The sequence below is a fragment of the Phyllostomus discolor genome, chromosome 5 (genome assembly GCF_004126475.2).
Source record: "Phyllostomus discolor isolate MPI-MPIP mPhyDis1 chromosome 5, mPhyDis1.pri.v3, whole genome shotgun sequence".
NCBI classification, from domain to species: Eukaryota; Metazoa; Chordata; class Mammalia; order Chiroptera; family Phyllostomidae; genus Phyllostomus; species Phyllostomus discolor.
In genome coordinates, this window is record NC_040907.2 from 38520054 (window position 1) to 38540690 (window position 20637).

Consider the following 20637-nt stretch of genomic DNA (forward strand, 5'->3'; position numbering starts at 1 on the left):
GGGAGCAGGAAACGGGCCTGGGAACGTACTTAATACCTACCGCAGAGCAAAGCGGATCACGGCCAGCTCCTGACTCAAGAGCATCTTCGGCGGCTGCGACATCCTCCCACTTTCGAACTCCAAACACTTCCATGGTGCCCGGCCAAAGAGTGGGGGCTGGAGGTCAGTTTTGAAAGCCACATTTTCAGAAAAACACTGGCAAACCAGAAGCCAGGCAAGATGCCTTCCAAAACAGAACAGGAGCTATTTTAAATGGAAACCCCCTGATGGAGGCGGAGGAGTTTTATGGGAAGAACAGAGAACATGAATGAGATGCTATAATTAACAGCCCCCAAAAGCTGTCATAAAGAGGAAGTCCTTGGTGGTGGTAATACCAAGAACACAGACTTACAACCATTCTAACTGCCCTAAAACTGGAATGTGCTGCTCTGTCAGGTAGTGAGTTCTCCGTCACTGGAGGTAAAGCAGAGGCTGTAGAGGGAACTTGGGCCACGGAGACTCTCATGGGACTTTAGAGATTATCAACTGATAAAATGCTGATGGCAGAAACACACAAAGGGAAGTATTCAGGCCTTTCATATTTTGAAACAACTTTTCTTTAAAGAGAGGGAGACTTCTAAGGGAACATGAAAATATTTTGCCTGCCCCTAACTAACCTGCAGAGCGCTTTTTACAAACAGGTTTCCCATCATCTTGGTCAAACTCCACCCACCCTTCTTGAAGGCTGCAGAGGTCACTGTGTTTTTGTGGCGAAAGCTGCAGGTGGTGACTGAGCTGCTGGGTAAGTAAGAAAAGCTCCATTATGTAAAAACGCAAATGTTTAAGGCACCTCTGTGGCGCAGGAAATCAGAAAACAAGGTTGGAGAGCGGACCCTGTATAAGGAATAAAGCAAGCAGGTCAGCATTCCTCGTTTCAGAAGGATGCACTGCCCTCATGGCATCCTGCCCCAGCGTCACCCCGCCTGGCATGCAGAGGATGGTGGCCTAGCACAGGGATTGGTAAACACTCACCACCTACCTTGGAAAAACGTTCAAACCACACAGATCAGTGATCACCACGGAAATAAACCAGGACCTCTGCCTCTAGTGGGTTTCAGTAGGAATAGGGTGCATTATAACTGCCACACCCTTCAGAGCTTGCTTAGTTCTCAGGACCTAGAACAGTCCCTGGTACATAACACGTGCTCAAGAAACACCTCTTGTGGAAAGAATGGATATTTAAAACGAGTCGGCAAACCAAGTATCTTTTCTCTTAGTTTTAGAATCAATTACATAACTTCTCTCCCTCCCCTGCCCCCACTAACTCATCTATCTCCTTTCATTCCGCTCAAAATATTAAAATACTACACCAAAATTATTTTGCATTTCCTGAGTCCATGATGGGATAAAGGAGGTATCTACAAGCTTAGCATATAAAACCCTCAGTCTGAGCTCCACAAGGGTAGGAATTTTTATCTGTTTTGTTCGCCACTTTATCCACAACAGTGTGGTATAACATGGGGACACGGCATGCACTCAACAAGTATCTAAAGAATCAGCCAACTCATTCACTGTGTGACAGCGGCCAGTCACTGTTCTCTCCAGGCCATCTTCTCCCAACTGTAGAATGACAGTACTGGAGAGGCTCAGAGTCTCCAGCTCTGAGTCCTAATGTGTTTGAAAGTCTGTGACCCAGGTAAACCGGCCGAGGAATGGCTTTGATCGGAGGAAGTCTGCCTGGGCGTCCCCAGGTGTTTCCACTAAGGAGGAAGCTAGGAGGCAGTGTGGTACCACAGAAAAGCACAGGCTTTAAAACCCAAAAGTTTGTCTCAGCTCAGCTCAGGACACAGGCAGGACCTTGAGGATGTCAATGTATGTCCTTAGCCTCCGTTTCCTCATCTGCAAAGCGGGAGCAATGCCTGGCTCGCTCCCCAGTTTGCAGCCTGGATTGTACGATAAGGCACATAAAAGCACGCGGAAGGGGTTAGGGCTAGCGGTGGTACTAACCAGGTTAGTAGCAGGCTTGGGTTAGAGTGATTGTGTGTCACTTCCAGCGTTGAACCTTACAATTATTTCTATCCACAATGGGCAATGCCAATCCGAGACAAAGTATAATCGAGACCAGATCACAAAACCACATTACACAAAAATTCACGACCTGTAACTTGGTTCACGTGAAGCATTTTGCTCCTTTCTCAGGAGAATGGACAGAGGTTTAGAGCAGAGAAGGGAATCTATTAGGAAAATTGGGGCCCTGGCCAGGTAGCTCAGTTGATTAGAGTCATCCCAACATGCCAAGGTTATGGGTTTGATCTCTGGTCAGAGCACATACAAGAATCAACCAATGAATGCACAACTAAGTACAATAACAAACTGATGTCTCTCCCTCCCCTCCCCTCCTTCCTCTCTCTTTCTAAAATCAATTTAAAAAAGAAAGAAATATTGGGAAAAACTGAACACCCCTAAAAGGAAGAGAGGAGCCCTTCCGAGGCTGCAACTCAACCCCACACCCTGGTGGCCTGCACGGGACAAGCAGAAAAAGGCTGGCCCCAGTGGAACAGGACCCCCCAGGAGGAACTGGGAGAGCTGTAGGCCTGAGCGTGGCCTCAGGGAGGAGATGTGAAGCCTCCCTCCTCCCCACAGCCAGGAAAACAGGCAAGGCCGCATCAGTGGTAGATGTGGACACAGCATCTATGAGCAGCGGCAGTGACAGCCAAAATCAAGACAAGTGGCCTTTCTGGACACACCGGATGCATCCAGGCCCCCTCCCCCCACCCCGACGCAACGACGATACTGCCGGGCAATGTGTGTTATCATTAAAAGGGTGAAAGGCCTCATTTTTAACTCTCTCTGACTGGCCTTCCAACCCCAGGAGTTCTCCCTTCCTCACTAAAATGGGGTGCAGCCAGAAGGTCTCCTGAGAAGAGAAGGGACATAATTAACATTTCAGGGAAAAGAGGGGGTCAAGGCCTTACAGAAGCCTTGGGTGGCTTCAGGCAAAATTTAGAATTTACCTCTCATTCCCAGCCTGGCGTCTCATTTAATTATCTGCGTCCAGCTTTTTATCTCCGTGGTGGAGACAAGCAGAGGTGACCACAAATAAATACATCCACGCAAATACCTGAGCAAGAAAAAACTCCACCCCCTTCGTCACTTTCCTTCGTTCCTCCCTGGAGCAGGAGCGCCCCAGAGCGTGCCGGGCGACCGCTGCCAGAACTGCACCCCTGCACAGGCCCTGGTCCCAGGCAGGCACTCAGGTAAGAACTTCCTCGTGTTTGCCAAATGGTGCTGGTCTGCAGAGCAGGCGCTCCCCGACAGCCCCAAAAGGCCTGGCAACCAGCAGGGGCCCCCAGGTGCTGGTTGCCAGGTGCCGCTTTGGGAGGGACTGACTCCCCTAACAAAGAGAGAAGGGCACCCGTGCTCGGGTCCCCGTTAGGGCTACCAACAGTGGCTGTCCACTTTGTGAGGAGCTCTGTGGGTGGAAGCCTGCCCCCACCCCAGCTCCCCTAGGTGGCCCCTGCACAGGCACAGGGGAGGAGTTTTTCCACCAGGAAGGTAAGGCCTACAGCGTATTTCCCACCCGGTAAGATCCTGGCCTTGAGAGCTGCAGGCCCCCAAAGCTAACTTTTTTCAGACCAGGTAGTTGGTTTTATTTATTTAAGTTCTAGTTTATCTTTTAAGCTGTCCAAATATTTGTCAGAGCACCTCCGCCACAGGCTCAGCTGCCCTGGGAGTTAGTTCTGCTTTTAATGGTGGATTTTTTCCCCCTCATTCTACCCCCCCCAGATACTGCCAAGGCCTCACATTCGTAAGAGCGGTGTACTTCACAGGAGTAGTCCTCTGACTGGCTGGGGGTGGTGGGATAGAGTAGACTGCCTTGAGGCAGGTCTGCGTAGCACACTGTTGTTTTGTTTAGATTACATATTTACATGAAGAGTCTTGGACAGCGGGGTGTAACATAATCCCCTTGGCCACCGGGGTCTGGATGCACCCCTCTCCGCAGCGCATTCCTGGGAAGGGAGGCACCAGGCCTCAGGAAGCCCACTCTAGCACAGCGCCCCTGCACACCCAGAACTGTTTGCTGAGTCACATCTTGGTTTCCAAGGGAAAATGATGAAGACACTTTGCTTATTGCAGCCAGATGAGATTTCCAATCCAGAACTGCAAACCTCCTAACTGCATCCTGCCTTGTTCTGCTAATCTGGGAAGTGGGACAAGTGTTCCCTGCTCCCCAGCTCACAGGGGGGTAAGCGGGGGTTGGGGGGACACCTCCATCAGCAATAATGTGAATGATGAGCATTTTTCGCTCGGAGGAAAGGTATTTAGCAAATTCAAAGAAATAAGAGACAATCTTGCTACCAAATCAGCCACGTGATGCCACACTGGACAATTACAAAAGAGAGGGGTACCTTTATTTATATTCCTTTCTCCCCACTCAACAGTCTTCTCTGGCCCTCGAAGCAACAGCTTCTTTAAAACCAAGAAGAAACGTGTGACGGGGGAACACAATATTATTATCCCTGAAGCCACCCTGCTCACTGCCAATTCTTTTTAATGTTAAAAAACCCCAACACTCACAAAAACAAACAGTATTTGATTTTTTTTCTCCCACTAAAAAGGTGTATCACAGGAAAAATATACAGGGAAAGGTATATTATTTGTGGCAGAGTTTCCTTAATCGGACTTAACCTGAGATTTACCAAATTTCCCAATTCTTCAGGAGTAGAGTGATTTGCATAGAGCTGGCCATACCTGCTCTCCAGAGACTTGTGGAAGGGGCAACTCCCTAGACGTGTTATGAGATGGGGAAACACAGGGGAAAGGCCAGGTTCCCCGCAAGGCTGAGCCTCAGAAGGGTTCAAGTGTTGGTCTCTACCTCAAATAAGAACTTCTTTCCTGCAGACCAGCCTGGTGCGTGAGAAGACGTTATGGTATCCAAAGAGAACACTCTAGAGTTGGAGCTGATAACTCAGGTCCCAGAGCCAAACCCAGCCTACCACCTGTGTTTGAAAATAAAGTTTTATTGGAACACAGGCACACTCATTCGTCTCTGTATTGCCCGTGCCTGCTTTTGTGCTATGATGACAAGAGCTGAGTAGCTGTGACAGAGACCTCACAAAGCTTACATAAAACATTTACTATCTGACCCTTTACAAAAAAGAGTATACTAAACCCTACTCCAGAGTCAAATGCATTCCATTATCAAGGGTGTAGTGACAGATGGGTTACAAAGAATGAAGATAGTCCAGCACCTCCCCTTCAGAGATGGAGAAACTGAGGCCTAGAAAGGAGAAAGTGACCTGTCAGGGTCAGACTACTAGAAAGACCGCTCACCACCAAGTAAAGGGAGAGGCTTCTCACAACACAACACCAGCAGCAGAGAAAAATATAAGTAGAAAGTTAAATCCTACAAACAAATATTAGTGCTGGGCCCAAGTTTAAACATCAAAAATGTGAAAAACGGGGAGGGAGGAGGAGGACATAGGATGGTCTAAACAAATGCATATCCAAAAGCACAGACTATTTTGAGCCCTTTAGAAATACCCCTTCCACGTACCCAAAAGCACACGTGCCAATTACAAACCCTGCCTCCGCCCTCTGCCCAGGCAGATGGCCACTCCTCCTCTCTGCAGCGATAGTGAACTTGGCAGGACTGAACCTGAACAGCCTTTCTTTACCAGAGTTGCCTGCAATTTTAGCTTTTCCTGGTTCTCACACTGCTCTGCCCTCAAGGAGGCCAAATTAGGGAGGTTTGTGCTCAACTTTAACAATCCAATAACTAAGGCCCTTCCCCCCCAAAATGTTCAGTACTTCCCCCAAAGCAGCGGTGGAAAATCGGGCTGAGAGGGCAACGCAGATGGGAAGGACCTGGCCTTCACAGAAGGAAGGAGCAGGAGGGAGTGTCAGACTCCACAGCCTCCACTTCCAGAGCTTTCCTTGAACCCTCACTGGGGAAAACCCTGGACAATGTGAACGGCGCATGGAGATGAAGCAATATCACAGTTAAAATTAATTAGCTGGCATGTTGACAGAGGCTCCATTGTGCCGTGCAGTGAAGCAATCGTAGAGCAAGGGCATCACGCATAATGTCGAAAGGCCCTTGGCAGCCACAGGTACAAGAGGTGAGGACATGCTCTGTCATGTCACCAACATGGTTCCCTGAAGATGCATGCTTGTGTGTGTGTGTAACGCTGGTAGTAAGACGAGTCTGGAGTTAGATTTAAATTAATTTCAAAAAAGCAACAGTGTGGTGACTACTGGGGGGGCGGGTGGTATAAGAGGACTAAATGGCGATAGAAAAAAATACAATAAAGATTTTTAAAAAAAGAAACAAAGCAATAATCAAAATATCGAATTACTATTAGAGCAGGGGTCCCCAACCTCCCACTGTGGACCGGTACCGGTCCCGCCCTGTCAGGAACCAGGCTGCACAGCAAGAGGTGAGCTCGAAAGTAATGCGCCTGAATCATTCAGAAACCACCTCCCCCCACCCCAGTGGAAAAACTGTCTTCCACGAAGCTGATCCCTGGTGTCAAAAGGGTTGGAAACCGCTGTGGAGAACCTACAACAAACAACAACAACCAAGGAACTGAACAGCACAAAGCCTGCCTATAAACTACTGAGTGGCCTGTGAGAGGAAGGCAGGCGGGCTGGGAGCGGGCGCTCACCGCAGAGGATGCCAGGGAGGGCAGACGCTCTCCCCTAGGGACGCTAGGAGCTCCCTATCTGCCTGCAATCACCTATCCAGCCTTGTCGTGAACTACCACTCCCACTCGGCTGCACACTGCGATTTCCCAGATCTGCCAACAGCTGCCTCATCCCCATCCCCACCCCCACCCTGCCTTGCTCACACTGGTTCCTCCACTCCTCCGCCCAGACTCGCCTTGAAATCCGGTGGGCTGTGCAACCTAGCCATTAGAAGCACTGAATGCCTATGCTCAAATCCTGGCTGTAACACTTACCAGTTGTGTGACCTTGGGCAGGTTACTTAACCTCTTCTCCGCCTCAGTTTCCTCCTCTAGGAAACTGTACTAGTTCTGACCGTACAGTTAATGGTGTGGGTTAAACGAGCTAGTTTACACAGAGCACTTGGAACACTGCCTGGCACAAAGTCAGGCCTAAGTAAGTTAGTGTCACTAAGGCCCACACTGCTCCTTCTTGGAGGGCACTTCCTCCGGAAAGCTGCCCCTAATTCCCTCCGTGCGTTCACTGCAGCTACCACCTCTCTGACGGCGTGTGTAGTTTATTTATAGATTATTTCATATTCATGGCTATTTACGCAATTTTTTGTCCACGACTGAGCTGGGCAGTGCTGACCAGATCCATTCCCGCATCCTGCAGCACGGGAGCGCCATCTAAGCGAACTTCCCAGAACTTTCATTGGTGCCCTGTACGGGGCCTCACACGGTTCTCTCATAACCCTCTCAGCGACACCTGGGATACTCCAGACCGCCACCCTGGGAAGGCAGAGGAGGAACCGACCCTTAACCTCTCAAGGACGGGTGACCTACCCGAAATTACAGAGTGAGTTACTAGTGAACTGCTATTCGATTCAATAAACTTCTTCATTGAAATTAAAGAAGTAAGTAGGTAAATGATGGGGCTTCCAGTCAGAACTGAAACAGCTTTCAGAGCTCAATCAAGACAGCTACTAATGTACATAAATGCACAAAAACAGGTCTGGAGGGGCACCCTCCAACTGGTCAAGTCTGGTTACGGCAAGGAAGAGGTCAGTAAGGGGAGGGGGAAGGGGCTCGCTTCATTTTTCACTTTATTAATCTTTATATTTTAGCACTATTTAATACACAATGTACTGAGATATTACTTATACAATTAAAAATAACAAGAAATGGCCCTGGTTGCTGCAGCTGTGGATCAAGTGCCAGCCTGAGAATCAAAAGGTCGCCAGTTTGATTCCCGGTCAGGGCACATGCCTGGGTTGCCAGCCAGGTCCACGGCTGGGGGCGTGCAAGAAGCAACCGACTGATGTATCTTTCACACATGGATGCATCTCTCTCCCTCTCCTTCTCCCTCCCTTCCCCTCTAAACAAATAAATACAATCTTTTTTGAGAAAAAGAAGTATGTTAAACTCACCTCCTACAGAAGACCTTGACACTACTCAGATTTAATTCTTTTTTTTTAAGATTTTATTTACTTATTTTTAGAAAGGGAAGGGAGGGAGATAGAGAGAGAGAGAGAGAGAGAGAAACATCAATGTGCAGCTGCTGGGGGGTCATGGCCCGCAACCCAGGCATGTGCCCTGACTGGGAATCAAACCTGGGACACTTTGGTTCCCAGCCCGCGCTCAATCCACTGAGCTACGCCAGCCAGGGCTAGATTTAATTCTAATAAAACTTCAGAGGAGTTCTATTTTCCTGGACAAAAAGCATGCTAAGAACCAGCTTTGGAGTCAGACAAACCATCCCTCTCCTTACAGCAGAGTGACACTGCTGAAGTCACTAAACCTCTCAAGAGACTTGAATTCCTACTGCAGGAAGGGAATATGATCTTATTTATTTACCCACGGGTTCTCATGAGGCTGACTTGAAGCAGCATGCAAAATTCTGATACAGGTGCTGCTCACAGGCCAGAGTGTGCCGCCTCCCCCTGGTTGTGAAGGGTTAATCCTACTCTAGATCCACAAGTCAGTCCTTCTCCGAAATTATCTACTTGGGTGAAAAGAAGGGGGGGGGCTCCAAAAAAAAGAATGTCATCAACCACTCCAGCCCATAAACCCCTGCCCCTGAGACTCCCCTTCTGAGACACCAGCCGTTTAGGAGTCAGACAAGATCCAGGCAATAAAAGCGGCGACAGAAACCTTACGATCGAGGTCCCTGATGCCCCATTGTCTCTGTAGTCCAATCTGTGCCTCTCACACAAGGTTTCAGGAACATAAAAAAGCATTCAGATAAATGGGTCTTCACTACTGGGATCTTACATAGGGAAAACCATCTAAATCTAAATCAATTAATACGTGCTCAGTCCCACAGGGCCCACCACAGGAACCAACCATTGAAGGGTGAGAGGAGACAGAACGAGGGGCTGAGTCCCGGCCCTCCAGTGCCAGATGGGCCAGAGGAGGCAGCGGAGTCAATGTCAGGAGGCCCCGCTTTGACTTCCCAGGCACTGGTACTGACAAGGCTGCCTCCGCAGCTGACATCTTCCGACACTACTCCTCATTAGTGCTTTCACAAGGCAGTGAAACTTGGATCGTCCATAAAGCAATGTGCTGACACTTCTGATGGACTTGTGTTTTTAAAGTGCACAGTGTCTCTATCATACGAGCCAACCATTCCACACGTAAGGATGCTATCACGCCTAAGCGCACAAACATTTAGTCACCAAGGTGTCCGTGACTATGCTATTCACAACATGAGAAAACTGCAAATAATCTCAATGCTCCATAGTGGGGTTCTGGGAGATTATGTGACATCCAAGAAGCAGAATATTTGGTGATCACTGAAAAAGATGGAGAATACCTCATGGCACAGAGGGCAGAGGTTTATGGGTGCCCTCCACCCAACACCAAAACAGGTACTTAAAGGAGAAAGACAGACAGCGCTAGAGGATGGAGATGCTAGGCTATCACCCAGGAAAAGGGACTGTTCTTAGACTGCCAACTGGACCCACAGTTGCCCACATCTTGAGTGAGATCAGGCACCAGCTCACAACCCAATCACCTCCTGGCCTGTAATGTTTCTGAAACGGTTTTAGGATTCCTTAACCAGATGAGGTCCTATGGTCAAAATAAGTTTGAGAATCACTCTATGTTACACTGTTTAGCCACCCCATATCTTACTCTGTACCCCACTTCTGAGACCTACGATGTATCCTGATGCACTGAAAAATCTCAAGAAGCCCTACATTAAAGAAACTGCCTAAACCTGCATTTCCCACAGCACCTGGCTGCAGACATTTTATTGGAACACGTCTGGACGTCTCACTGAGCTGGGAATGCTGATAGTCCAGAAAGCGCTCTGGATGGGGCTGGGAGGCCTGGGGACCCTGTGCCTCTCATTTCCTGGGGAATCTGCAGTCAAGTCCTCTTCTATTCCTGGGCACAACCTGTCCATCTGGAGCCCAACTGAATGGATCAGAGGGTGAAACTCTGGGAGCCACAGAGGAGAGGGGGAACGGGGGCGGGGGGACTTAAAGATGAGAAGCTCAACGGGCAGGACTCTTGGTATCCCACTCTCCTTAAACCAGTAGACAGCTCTGATTTTTCTGTTTCATTAGTTGGACTTCCATGTAAGACTTCATTTAAAGAAAGGGCTTTCTTGCTAAAAAGAAAAAAAAAAGTTAAAAGCCACCAAAGGCTATGTCCTGTAAAATCACTTCTAACCATTACTGTTGATTTTCTTTAAATCTGTATTTCATGCAGGAAAAAGTCCTCTCAAATGGAGAGGCCAAGCCAGGCTTCCTGGAAAAGCAAGGGTTTGAGCTGAACTCACTCCAAAAGAGGCTCCATGGGTTTAAGGCTGGGGACGAACCAGGGAGCCTGGCTCTGGGCATGAAGGCGGGAAGTGGGGATGAGCAGTGCCGGTGGAGATGAGAGGGACCGTGCAAGTATGTGGACAGATGAAAGGCATCTTGAACACCAAGGTCAAGAATATCCACGTGGAGGCTGACAGTAAGAAAGCGGCTGGTGTTTGAAAAATTATGTGATCAAAACAAGAGAGCCACTAGTTAGGTGACCACGGCAGACCGTTCCTGTGGCTCAGCATGGCGGAAAGACTGAGGTGAAAAAGTGCCACAGTCACCTGTGCTCGTGTCTGACTACAAGGGCACAGGCAGAATTCAAGGTTCAACTTGAATGAGAGCTTCAAAGGCAACCTCCAGCTCAGCCCTGGTGTAGGAAGATGCCCAAACATCACTGGACATTCAGGCTTGCCAATCAGTCTGAGACCTCGATCCTGTCCCTCTGGCTGAGACAGGATTCCCAAGGACTGCACACCCAACATCCCGGGCACACACACCCCTCTATCGCTCAGAATACACCACGTCCAGGGTGTCTAAAAGAGAAGGCGTTTGTCCTTCCTTCTCTTCCTTCTTTCTTCCAACTGGAAGGGCTCAATCACTTTTTGGCGATTCACTGGTCCCGCCATCCGTGCCCCTCCGGGTTACTATCTGGAACTCCAACTGGAGCAGCCCTCCCTCGCCACACACCTCACTGAGATTCTCCAGGGCCTTCCTGAAAGCTGGCAGCCGGCTCTGTCAGACAGGGACGGGGCCTCCGACTGGAATTCAGTTACGCTCTGTACCCACCTTTCACTAACCTGGAAATCCAAACAACCAGGAAACTCACACATCACTGGCCAACTTCCAGCCCAGTGTGTGACTCCGACAACGAGGAACTCAGCTTGCATGCCATGTTGTTCGACTGTCGACGGCTTACTAGAATACGGTACTGAAAATAATGCTGAACCCGGGGTCTGAAGGAAGAGAGTGATGCGATCAACTTTCAAGGTCTGCCGTGAGCAAGGCACATCCGTCTGCGTGTGTGCCACGCATCCGCCATCCGGCCTGTACTCCATGACTAGCCTTCAGACTGGATGTTTATCTTAGCTTCAACACACACTGGATATGTGGCTTTGGAAAGTCACAAAAGCCACCTACCTGTCTTTTCATCAACAAAATGGAATGAAAGGCCTTGTCTAATGCTCCCCTGGGACTGCTGGAGGGCGACAACAAACCACGTACAGGACACAGTTCTATAAAGTGTCCAGTGCAGGGGATTATTATGTTTAAGGGATCACAGTTCCTCTCCACAAGAGTGACCCTGAGGCACTACATGATCCTGAAGCGGCTTCTAGATCAACAAAGAATTAGCACCGACGTGGTGGCTGCAAGTGGTGGCAGCACGAGTGAGTCCATTCTGAACTGAGGACGAGCTCAGGGCCCGAGTCTCTGTTCCCGTCACACAGGACAAAGGACCGGTGGGATCGCTGTGTCTTCACAGCGCTGTGTGATTCAAGGCCATGAGCACGCCAGCCCAGAGACCTGTTCGGAGCCGAAGGGCCCATCTGCAAACGGACAGGGCCCACCCCCCACCCAGCGTTGGGGGCGTGGGGAAAGAGCAGTGCTATCACAGCCAGAAGACCACCCAAAGAGGCTGTACCAAATTGAGGCCAAGGTGAAAGGTCAGCAGGCAACCCCAAAGCTATGGCCACTTCTTCCACTGCATTATTTTTATAGCCCACCGGGTCTCCGAGTGGGCAAACACTACAGTCCTTGGACAGAAGCTGCAGGTTCTGTAAGACTGAGCTACTCGGAGCCCGGGGTATGTGTGTACACCTGCAATGAGCGTAAGCGCACGGCCAGCGGAGCAGAGACACCATCCTGAGTCTGGTGTTCGTTCATGTGGGAGAAAGGGCCTGGTGGACATGTGTCCTGAGCACGCTCTGGAAGGCTGTCTCTGAGGAAGCCTCGGTAACTTCAAGCCTTGCTTCAGGACCCACGGGAGGGCCTGCTGGAGCCTTCCTGTGATGTAACACAGGAGCGCAGGGACAGGAGAGTGACACACTCAACTCAGTGTCAGTCTGTCTGCCAATTACTGTGTCTTTAGATGCATTTCCCACTCTCCAAGTGTTCCCTCTTCTATAAAGTGAAGACTAAAATCACCCCACAGAACTGATGAGAGAACTATCAATAATAATTACTAATATCAAGAGATAAGACACAATAATGAACACGACTACTGTTCACAGGGGCTGTGCGCGTGCCAGTGCTATGCTGGGCACTCTGCCCACGTTTTATCTAATCCTGTCTAAGTCCCACAGGCTCCTGGCCTCCCAAACAAGGACAGTTGGGGCGGGGCAGGGAAGTCTGCCTTAAGATTGAATACCTTCTACTTTGCAACCACAGCCTGGTCAAGTTGCTGGGGGTGACAGCTCCCCACCCACAAAGCATGTCTGAACAACCCCCAAAGGGCAAACTACATCTCAGTTCATGGACATGGGTTATTCTCATTTTACAGATAAAGAAACTGAGGTGGAGGTAGGGAGGGAACTCCGCAACTCACCCAACTAGTGACTAGTGGGTCACACTACTAGTTAATGAGCATCCATCCCCCCAAAGCCAGACCTGGGTCCCGGCAGGCAAGGCAGTGACTCAAGCGGCCGCGTGAGTGTGTGCTCCCTGGATGCTGGTGGTGTCTGAACACTGGACCTTCCATGTGCGTGAGCCTGGAAAAGTTCCTTAATTTCCCCATGGCCCCATTTTTCAACTGGAAAACAGGATACTACCTGCCTCAACAGGGTTGATTATAGGAATTAAATTACTTCACATATGCCAACCACTTGGACCAAAGCCTGGCACAGACTAAAAGCCCAAGAAAGACCAGCTGCTATCACTGTACATTGTCCACAATCCTCAAAGACAAAGATCTACATGTCCTTCCCCTCCACTCTCTCTTTCTCTGCCTTCTTTGAGGCCCAGCAACAACGCCCCCTCCAGGAAGCCCTCCCATCCTCTAAAGCAGCCAGCAATTGCCCTCTCTGGGCTCCCTCCAGATTCTTCCTGTGCTCCCCTCTCAGCACGAACTATGAGCTGCCACTCAGTTGTCAACTGGTCTGACGGTCTGAATAACAATCAACTTGACCTTCACCTAGCTTCGTAACCCCTCAGCCAGCGCCACGCCTCTGGCAGGTCCCAGATGACATTCCATAAATGGTAACTGAGTCACTGGCAACCCCTCACCTGCAGGTTTCCAATGCTTCCCACACCAGCAACATCTCACTGAGAGTTCAGGGGTGTCAGGCAAGGTGCTAAGCACTGTACACCTGCACCGCTGATTTACACCTGTACCCTGGCCCTTGTTTTATGGATGGGTAAACTGAGGCTCAGAGGGGCCAAGTGATTAACCCAAGGCCACAGAACTGGAGAACAGCTGAGCCAGGTCAAGAGCAAGGCTCACCCCAGTAGACCTTACTGCCCAGTGATCCTCTACTTTGTGCTTCCCGTCCTCCTCCATTTTCTGGTGTGCATGGGGTAAAGGAGTCGGGGAGGCATCTCTCTGCACAAAGCAAGCTGTCCCTACACATCACTTCCCCATTACTGGGACAATTAATAGCAAACCAATGGGCCTATGCACCAGATGACTCTGATGTGCCCAGGCCCTCCTCCCAGTGTCACTGGCACTAACCCACTGACACAGACAATGAAATGCCACTTGACTGACAGCCTGGCTTCCACCTTCTTCCCTCTTCCCCTCAAGGGCCCCCAGAACCAACAGGGGAAGTTGGTTGCTAATGGCAACGGCCTTGGGAGCAAGGTGAGACCTTTCAGCCCACTGCTGAGGGCTGGAGGGAAATTTTCAACAGCCTCTGGGGCCCCTTTCCTGTCAATCAAGGCAGCCTCTACCCTCCCTGGGCCTCAGTTTCCTCTTCTGTAAGTAGCAGACGCTGCCTTTCCATGGTTCCAGTTACAGAGCTGAGAAGGGTTTAAGGGAACCCAGTACACAGGCCTCTGGAGGGTGCCCTGGATGGGTGCAGGTGTCAGCAAGTATTGTTTTTAAAAACTAGGAATGTCCCTCAGCACCCCAGCTCAGCTGACCCCACCCCCCACCTACTTATACCCAGAGACACACGTGTCGGTGTCTGAGTTGAGGCCCTGGGCTGAGCCTGTTTGAGGCTGCGTGTGATTCGGGGCCACCGAACCAGGGCTGCATGAATTACTTCCATCCCGTCATCCCTTCCAGACTGCAGGCCCACTCGGACAGGGAAGGCAGGCCCCTACTGGTGCTTCCCCTAGAACCAGTGCCCAGGAAGTTCACAAGCTGACTGAAAGGCTCAAAGAGCCACGAACATGGGGCTGGAAGCCTGTCTCTGAGGAGAGCCCAGCTGTCCGAGCAGCTTCCTGGGAGCGGTGTGCAGAGGCAAAAGGGCAGGAACACGCACAGGGGCCAGGTGGTGGGCAGCACACAGGGTGCCGCGGGTCAGCGACAGGAGCAGCCGTGGGGGCTGGCGGGCGTGAGACCTGGCTCCGACAGCTGAGGGGGCACAAGCTCTGGGAAGACGGCCCTGTGAGAAAACACCCTGGGAAAGCTGCTTCCCCGTATGACCTTGGTCATTAATCCCCCCGGCAAGCCACAGAGGGCAGAGACAAGGCTCCCTCAGGCACCACTGGCCCACCTCCTCCCCCCTGCAAGTTCTTGACCTGTCCAGGTCTTTCTGGGATTACCAGTACCAAAGATCTAACACTTTCCAGAATGAAATTTGCTCACGAACCACCTTCAACCGGCCCATGACGGATGCTCTCATTCCCCTCATTTCCCAGAAGTTGCGGCTCAGAGAAATGAAGCAGCCAGTGAAGCCTGTGCCCCGTGGAGCAGCAACCCCCTCCTTCTCCCTCCGTCCCCCACCCCGCCTCACAGTGCGGGGTGTGGGGCAAACACATGCTCCTCTCCGGCCACCCGCCAAGGGATAGCGCCAAGGGATAACAGCACCCAGCCCTGGCCCCCAGGAACCCCAAGAGTGAGCTGCAGCTGCTGTGTAAAACAGTAACGCCACCCAATCCAACTGGGGGTGCCTGGGGGACTAACTGGCCGCTAGGGCCTGGACCTGCTTGCTTTCAAGGGTTTTCAGTCCTCGTGTTGCCACAGGACCACGACCTACACCTAAGCACAAAGACCTGGTATGGGGGTGGGGGGCAGAAGAGCACCCCCCAGGAAGATGTCAATGGAGCAGCCCCCCACCACCTGGGGGAACTGGAGGAGTTTTACCAAACAACACACAGTCTTGTCCTGGGGCAAGATAAACAGGGTGGTGGCTACAGAACAGGCCCTTTCAGATCAGCCACCGGTGCTGCCCACTAGCTTTCAGCTGGGGGTTCTCCCCCGTCAGCAGGTGAAGAATCCAGGTCCTGCTTGTCCCTGTGCCCCAGACGTTGGGCAGAACCCTCCAGTCAGAGCTGGAGGGCTCACTGTGCTCGGCATTATCCCAGTAGTCACTACAGAGTATCTGACTGGAGTCTGACAGACAGCCTGACCAAGGAAAGTCACCACTACTTTACAGATGGGGAAACTGAGGCTCGGGCAGGGACACTCGATGACATGGACTCACTAAACAGAAAAGCCCACAGTGGATGACAAACCACTGGATAGTGTTTATTCCTACCTGGGGGGTCACACCGATGTGTGTGTGTCACTTACTGGTTTAGCAGAGACGTGTGGTGGGCCCACCAGACATTGATGTTTGGGGTGTACAGTAGACAGAGACCCTCTGAGCTCGGGCACCGGCATCTCCACCTCACCTCCCTGGGACTCTCATCTTGACACCTGGTTGATGCTGCTGAAGGACACCCCGCCACCAGCCCCCTTTCGTTTCCAGAGGTGCCCCCAACTCTAATGAATCTCCACGTGTCGAGCTGTGGGCCACAGGAAGCAGGCCCAGACCACCACTGCACGGAGGCTCCAGCCGCAGCCTCCCTCCAGAAGCCTCCCGTCTCCAGGAGCAAAAGATGATGGGCAAGCACTTCAGAGCTCACACAAGAAACTGTTTTTCATAAAGCACCAGCTCGTAAAGGGGGACGCACAGCCAGAGGCCTTCCTTTGGACTTTATCTTGACTTGACAGGCGGCTGCGGTGGCCCTGCCTGCAATTGGAATCCAGGCCGTAAAACCCTGTCCACTGGGCCACGGGGGCAAGGCCAATGCTGCGCCATCAGAGGGGGCACAGGTGGTGCTGACAAGGCTCAGGGCCTGACGGGAAGGGGGGGAAGAAAGGGGGACAGAGGAGGGAACAGGAAAGGATCTCGGGGAGGGGAGAGGGAGGAAAGAGCCTTTGTGCTGCCCTCCCTTCCCCCACCACAATCCCCAGGAGCAACAACAATCAGTTATGCAAATAGTGACCCCTCCCCCAGCCCTAGCCATCCACCACTCCTGGCCCCTCCCCCTCCCTCTGGGTCTCTAGGGCTCCGTCTCGGGTGTCTCCCTCTTTTCTCTCTGTCCCTCCCTCCTCCCAATCCTCCCTCCCTCCCCCACCCTCCCTCTCCCTCACAGGCGCAGGGGCGGAGGCCTTGCCTGTTCAGAAGCCTGCCCCTATCCCCCTCCCATGCCCCCCCTCAAGGTCTGTGGTCTTTTGAAATTAATTTTACCCCAATTTTACCGACGTCAGCTTCTTAAACCATTACATGTTTCTCACTTTGGGGCCAGGGAAAGAGTTCACACTGGAAAGATGCAGCCCTTAAAGCTTCACAATAACTGAACACACCACCCGCTTCCATTTCATTTTGCTAAGTCTCTCAACGAAATATAAGAATCTGAAGGAAAAACTGGCTTCGAGGCAGCGCCTTGGACCTGTGGTCAGGCTAGACCCCTGCAGTCCACACGACAACTTCCCGCAGCTGGGAGTGAGGTAGGGTAGTCCTTACTGGCCCCCACAAAGACACACTCTTCTTTTCTCAAGAGATAAATACTTCTGATTGTTTCAGTTTCAAATTACCATCAGCCATCTAAATTGGGGATCCCAGGGCCTCCAGCACTGGTACATCGGGGTGGATATTCAAAGCAGCCCTCACCTACAAAGGGAAATGCAAATCCACCCTGCAAACCTGGACCCTGGCAGCACCCACTGCGGCCACCGTCCATCCCAGGAGCCCCCATCCCTACCAGGGACCAGGAGGAGTGTGTCCTTGGTCACCCGAAACCCAGAGATGGCAAACGATGACCATGACAATGACAGGAATCTGCGGGCACACGCAGAACCTGGCGCCCAGTATATCTCCACTTAAGCTTTTGCCAGCTTTGAAATAAACTGTAAAAAGACAAAGCCTGAATGTCTCCCATGAGCCCTATCTACAGACAGGTAGACTTCTCTCACTCCTGGGCACACAGGCCCCTAAGCGAGGACATTTCAAATATGCGGCTCTGGGAATGCCAGAGAGCCCACCACAGGGGTTACTTTTAAAGACTCAAAAAACGGTCGCGGGGCCCCAGGCCTCCCTTGGCCCCATGACTGTGTCCTCATCAGCTGAAAGTGCACCCTCTCTCCCCTGGAATGGATTCCCCACTCCAAAACCAAAAACCACTGTGGGCCTTGGCTTTTCCCCACAAGGGCTGCTCCAAGGCCTTGCCTGATAAGCCCTCAAAGTCCCCCTGCAAACCCAGCAAGGGCCAGGGTGCTCCTACCAGTCAGCCTCCAGCAGTGCATTTGCTGAGTGCTTACTGTATACAAGGCACTGTCCTGCATTCTTCTCTCTTAATCCTGAGAAGTGAGCCTTTGACACTGTTGTGTTTTTTACAGATAAAGAAACTAAGGCTCAGAAAAACATCAGGGTCACACAGAGACACTCAAGACGGGCAGTGCCATCCCCCACATCAGAACAGAGTCCCCAGTCTGCTGGAACATTTCCAGCAGTAAACATCTATGAGACAAATTTTACAAATCCACTGTCCTTAATGTTACAATGGGTCCCTGTGGCTTCAGAAAAAACCCTAGAGAGGGAATCATACATAAACTCGAAAAGTCTATCTCAAACAACTTGGAGAGTGCTGGTGACATGTGCGGAGAGAGGGGTTAGATTATGAAGTGGCTTCGGGTGACAGCATTTAAGACACTGATGTCAAAAATGCTTATGAAGACATAGAATAGAAATTTTACGCAAGTTGAGAGCAGAATATACTACTTCTAAATTTACATGTTTTCAGGAACATAAGGCTTTAAGCATGTGTATTAAAATCAGTAACAAAATATTTTAAGACACTCAGGCAACAGTGAGGCTACACAGACGGACCACAGTTTGGTTCTGCCTCAGAACCAAACGACTCCACCCGCTTGCACCGAACCTCTGCTGGACCTGGCGGTCCTCTCAGCTCTGACATGACGTGCCCGCCACAAGACCCCAGGAAGCACATGACCTCAGACCTCTGGACATCCAGTTAGAGACCAGGCACAGAGGGCCCGTTTTCATCATGGAAAACGGAATCAAGCCCGCCCTTTCCATATTTCTCAGCACACTGAGTTAATGGGCAGGTTCTTCACAAATGTTCGGTTTTTCTCCCCCAATCTTTGCTTAACCCCCAAGTGACTGCTAATGCTCTCTCAGAGACGGTTAAGACCACCGTGGAACAGGAGGGGTTTCCCTGCACTCAGAAACGCGGGTCTGCCTCTCTCGCAGTTCAGCTTGCCCCTACTTCTAGGTGTTGCACACAGAACTCATGACCAAGAAGGCCCGGAACCACTGGGAGCAGAGGAGTGGCTTGGATGGACCGCCCAGAGCCCTTCACCAGGAAAGGGTCCGTCCCTCCCCCTGCCAGCCCCTCGGACCAGAGCAGCAGGCCCCCCAACAACACTGCTCCCTCTGACGGGGCTGCCAACAGCCAGCGCCAAACTTCAAAACTAACCACCACCTTTGGGGGCTGGGGCCCCTGTCTGGTTCCTTTCAGTCCGTGTGCTGACAGCCAGGCCAGGACCTACCAGCTACTTTTGTTTCACGGGGAGCAGAGAAGGCAGGGGCCTCTGCGGACGCTGGAGGCTCGAGTTAAGTTTCGTTGGTGAGTGGCGGGGGCACAAAGGAAGGAACCGCTGGGGGAGGGGAGGGGAGGCCACAGAGGCGGAGGGCTGGGACAAAGGGGACAAGAGACAAAGGGACAGGAAAAGGGAGCCGCTTTCTCCTCTGAGGAAGAAAGTCTCCTTTTACCCCAATGTTTCGCTCACACCCCTGGGCAAGAAGCGCGCGTTACACATTTCAGGAGATGGCTTCAGGTGTCCCCGACACCCCTGCCACCTCGGCTGCACGACGGTTCGCCTCACCCCTCCTCCTGCCTGTCCAGGCCCCCTCCTCAGCCCACTTGTTAGATGGGCTGCCTCTCTCCAACCTGATCTGCCACCCTGAAGAAAGACAAAGAATTATTTATTAGGAGAGAAGAAAACCCCTCAAAGTGTCAGCCAGTGACAGACATGACACTTTCCACAAAGCAGTAAGGAGAGAGAAGTGAGGAGCCGGGCTGGGGTGGGGGGCAGTCGCTGTCACCACACACAACAGGCCTCAGGTGCTCCCTAAACCCTACCTGCTCGGCTCTTTGGATTTTTCCCCTGTAGGACCACTGCCTACCCCACCAGGGGGTTGTGATGACGAATCTACACTGAAGGTGAGCATGCCCAGCGGCAGGACGAGGTCTGCAATAAGGACGGCAAAATCTGCAACGTGAGCGAGGTCAGACCAGAAAGACCTTGAACGTCTGGCTCACAGTCTGGGGCCTCTGTCCCACAGTTAGGGGAACCTCAGCGCTGTCTTCAGGGCAGATTCTGAATTGTCTTATTTTGGTTTTGGTTTGATTTTGGTGAGAGAGAGAGACATGATGCAATCAGTTTTACACTGACAAAGCCAATCTGGCACCCGTCCGCAGGCCCAAGCCAACCAAGGGGCAGTTTAAGGGTGAGGCGGGGAGTCTGGCTGTCACCACCCACAGGGACAGCAGGAGAACGGCAGAAGCCACAAAACTTGGCTCCCTCCCTCCCTGCTGCCACCCGTGCCCCTGCCCACACCGGAGTCCTGTCCTGGACACCACTCCTTTCACCCACACAGCCGCGTGGCTCCAGTGGGCCCGGCGCAGCCCAGGGCAGCATGGCCCCTGCCCTTCCAACAGGGCATCATCCAACTGCTCGAAGTCCTTCATGCCCACTATTTTAAAAAGACATTTTTACTGAGCACCAACTG

The 20637-nt window shown here is 51.6% G+C and overlaps 1 protein-coding gene across 5 annotated transcripts in view; it reads right to left on the minus strand.

The window, feature by feature from the left end:
• The window catches only part of SSBP3 (single stranded DNA binding protein 3), a 154968-nt gene that overhangs the window by 111760 nt on the left and 22571 nt on the right, over positions 1 to 20637 (minus strand). The window contains exon 1 of one of the 5 annotated variants that reach the window (XM_036026150.1): positions 41 to 148. The exons of the other annotated variants lie outside the window; for them this stretch is intronic. Within the exon in view, the coding sequence (XP_035882043.1) occupies positions 41 to 133 (93 nt within the window). The 5' untranslated portion in view covers positions 134 to 148. Of the gene's footprint in view, positions 1 to 40; positions 149 to 20637 lie in introns of those variants that run through there. 5 annotated transcript variants of the gene reach the window in all.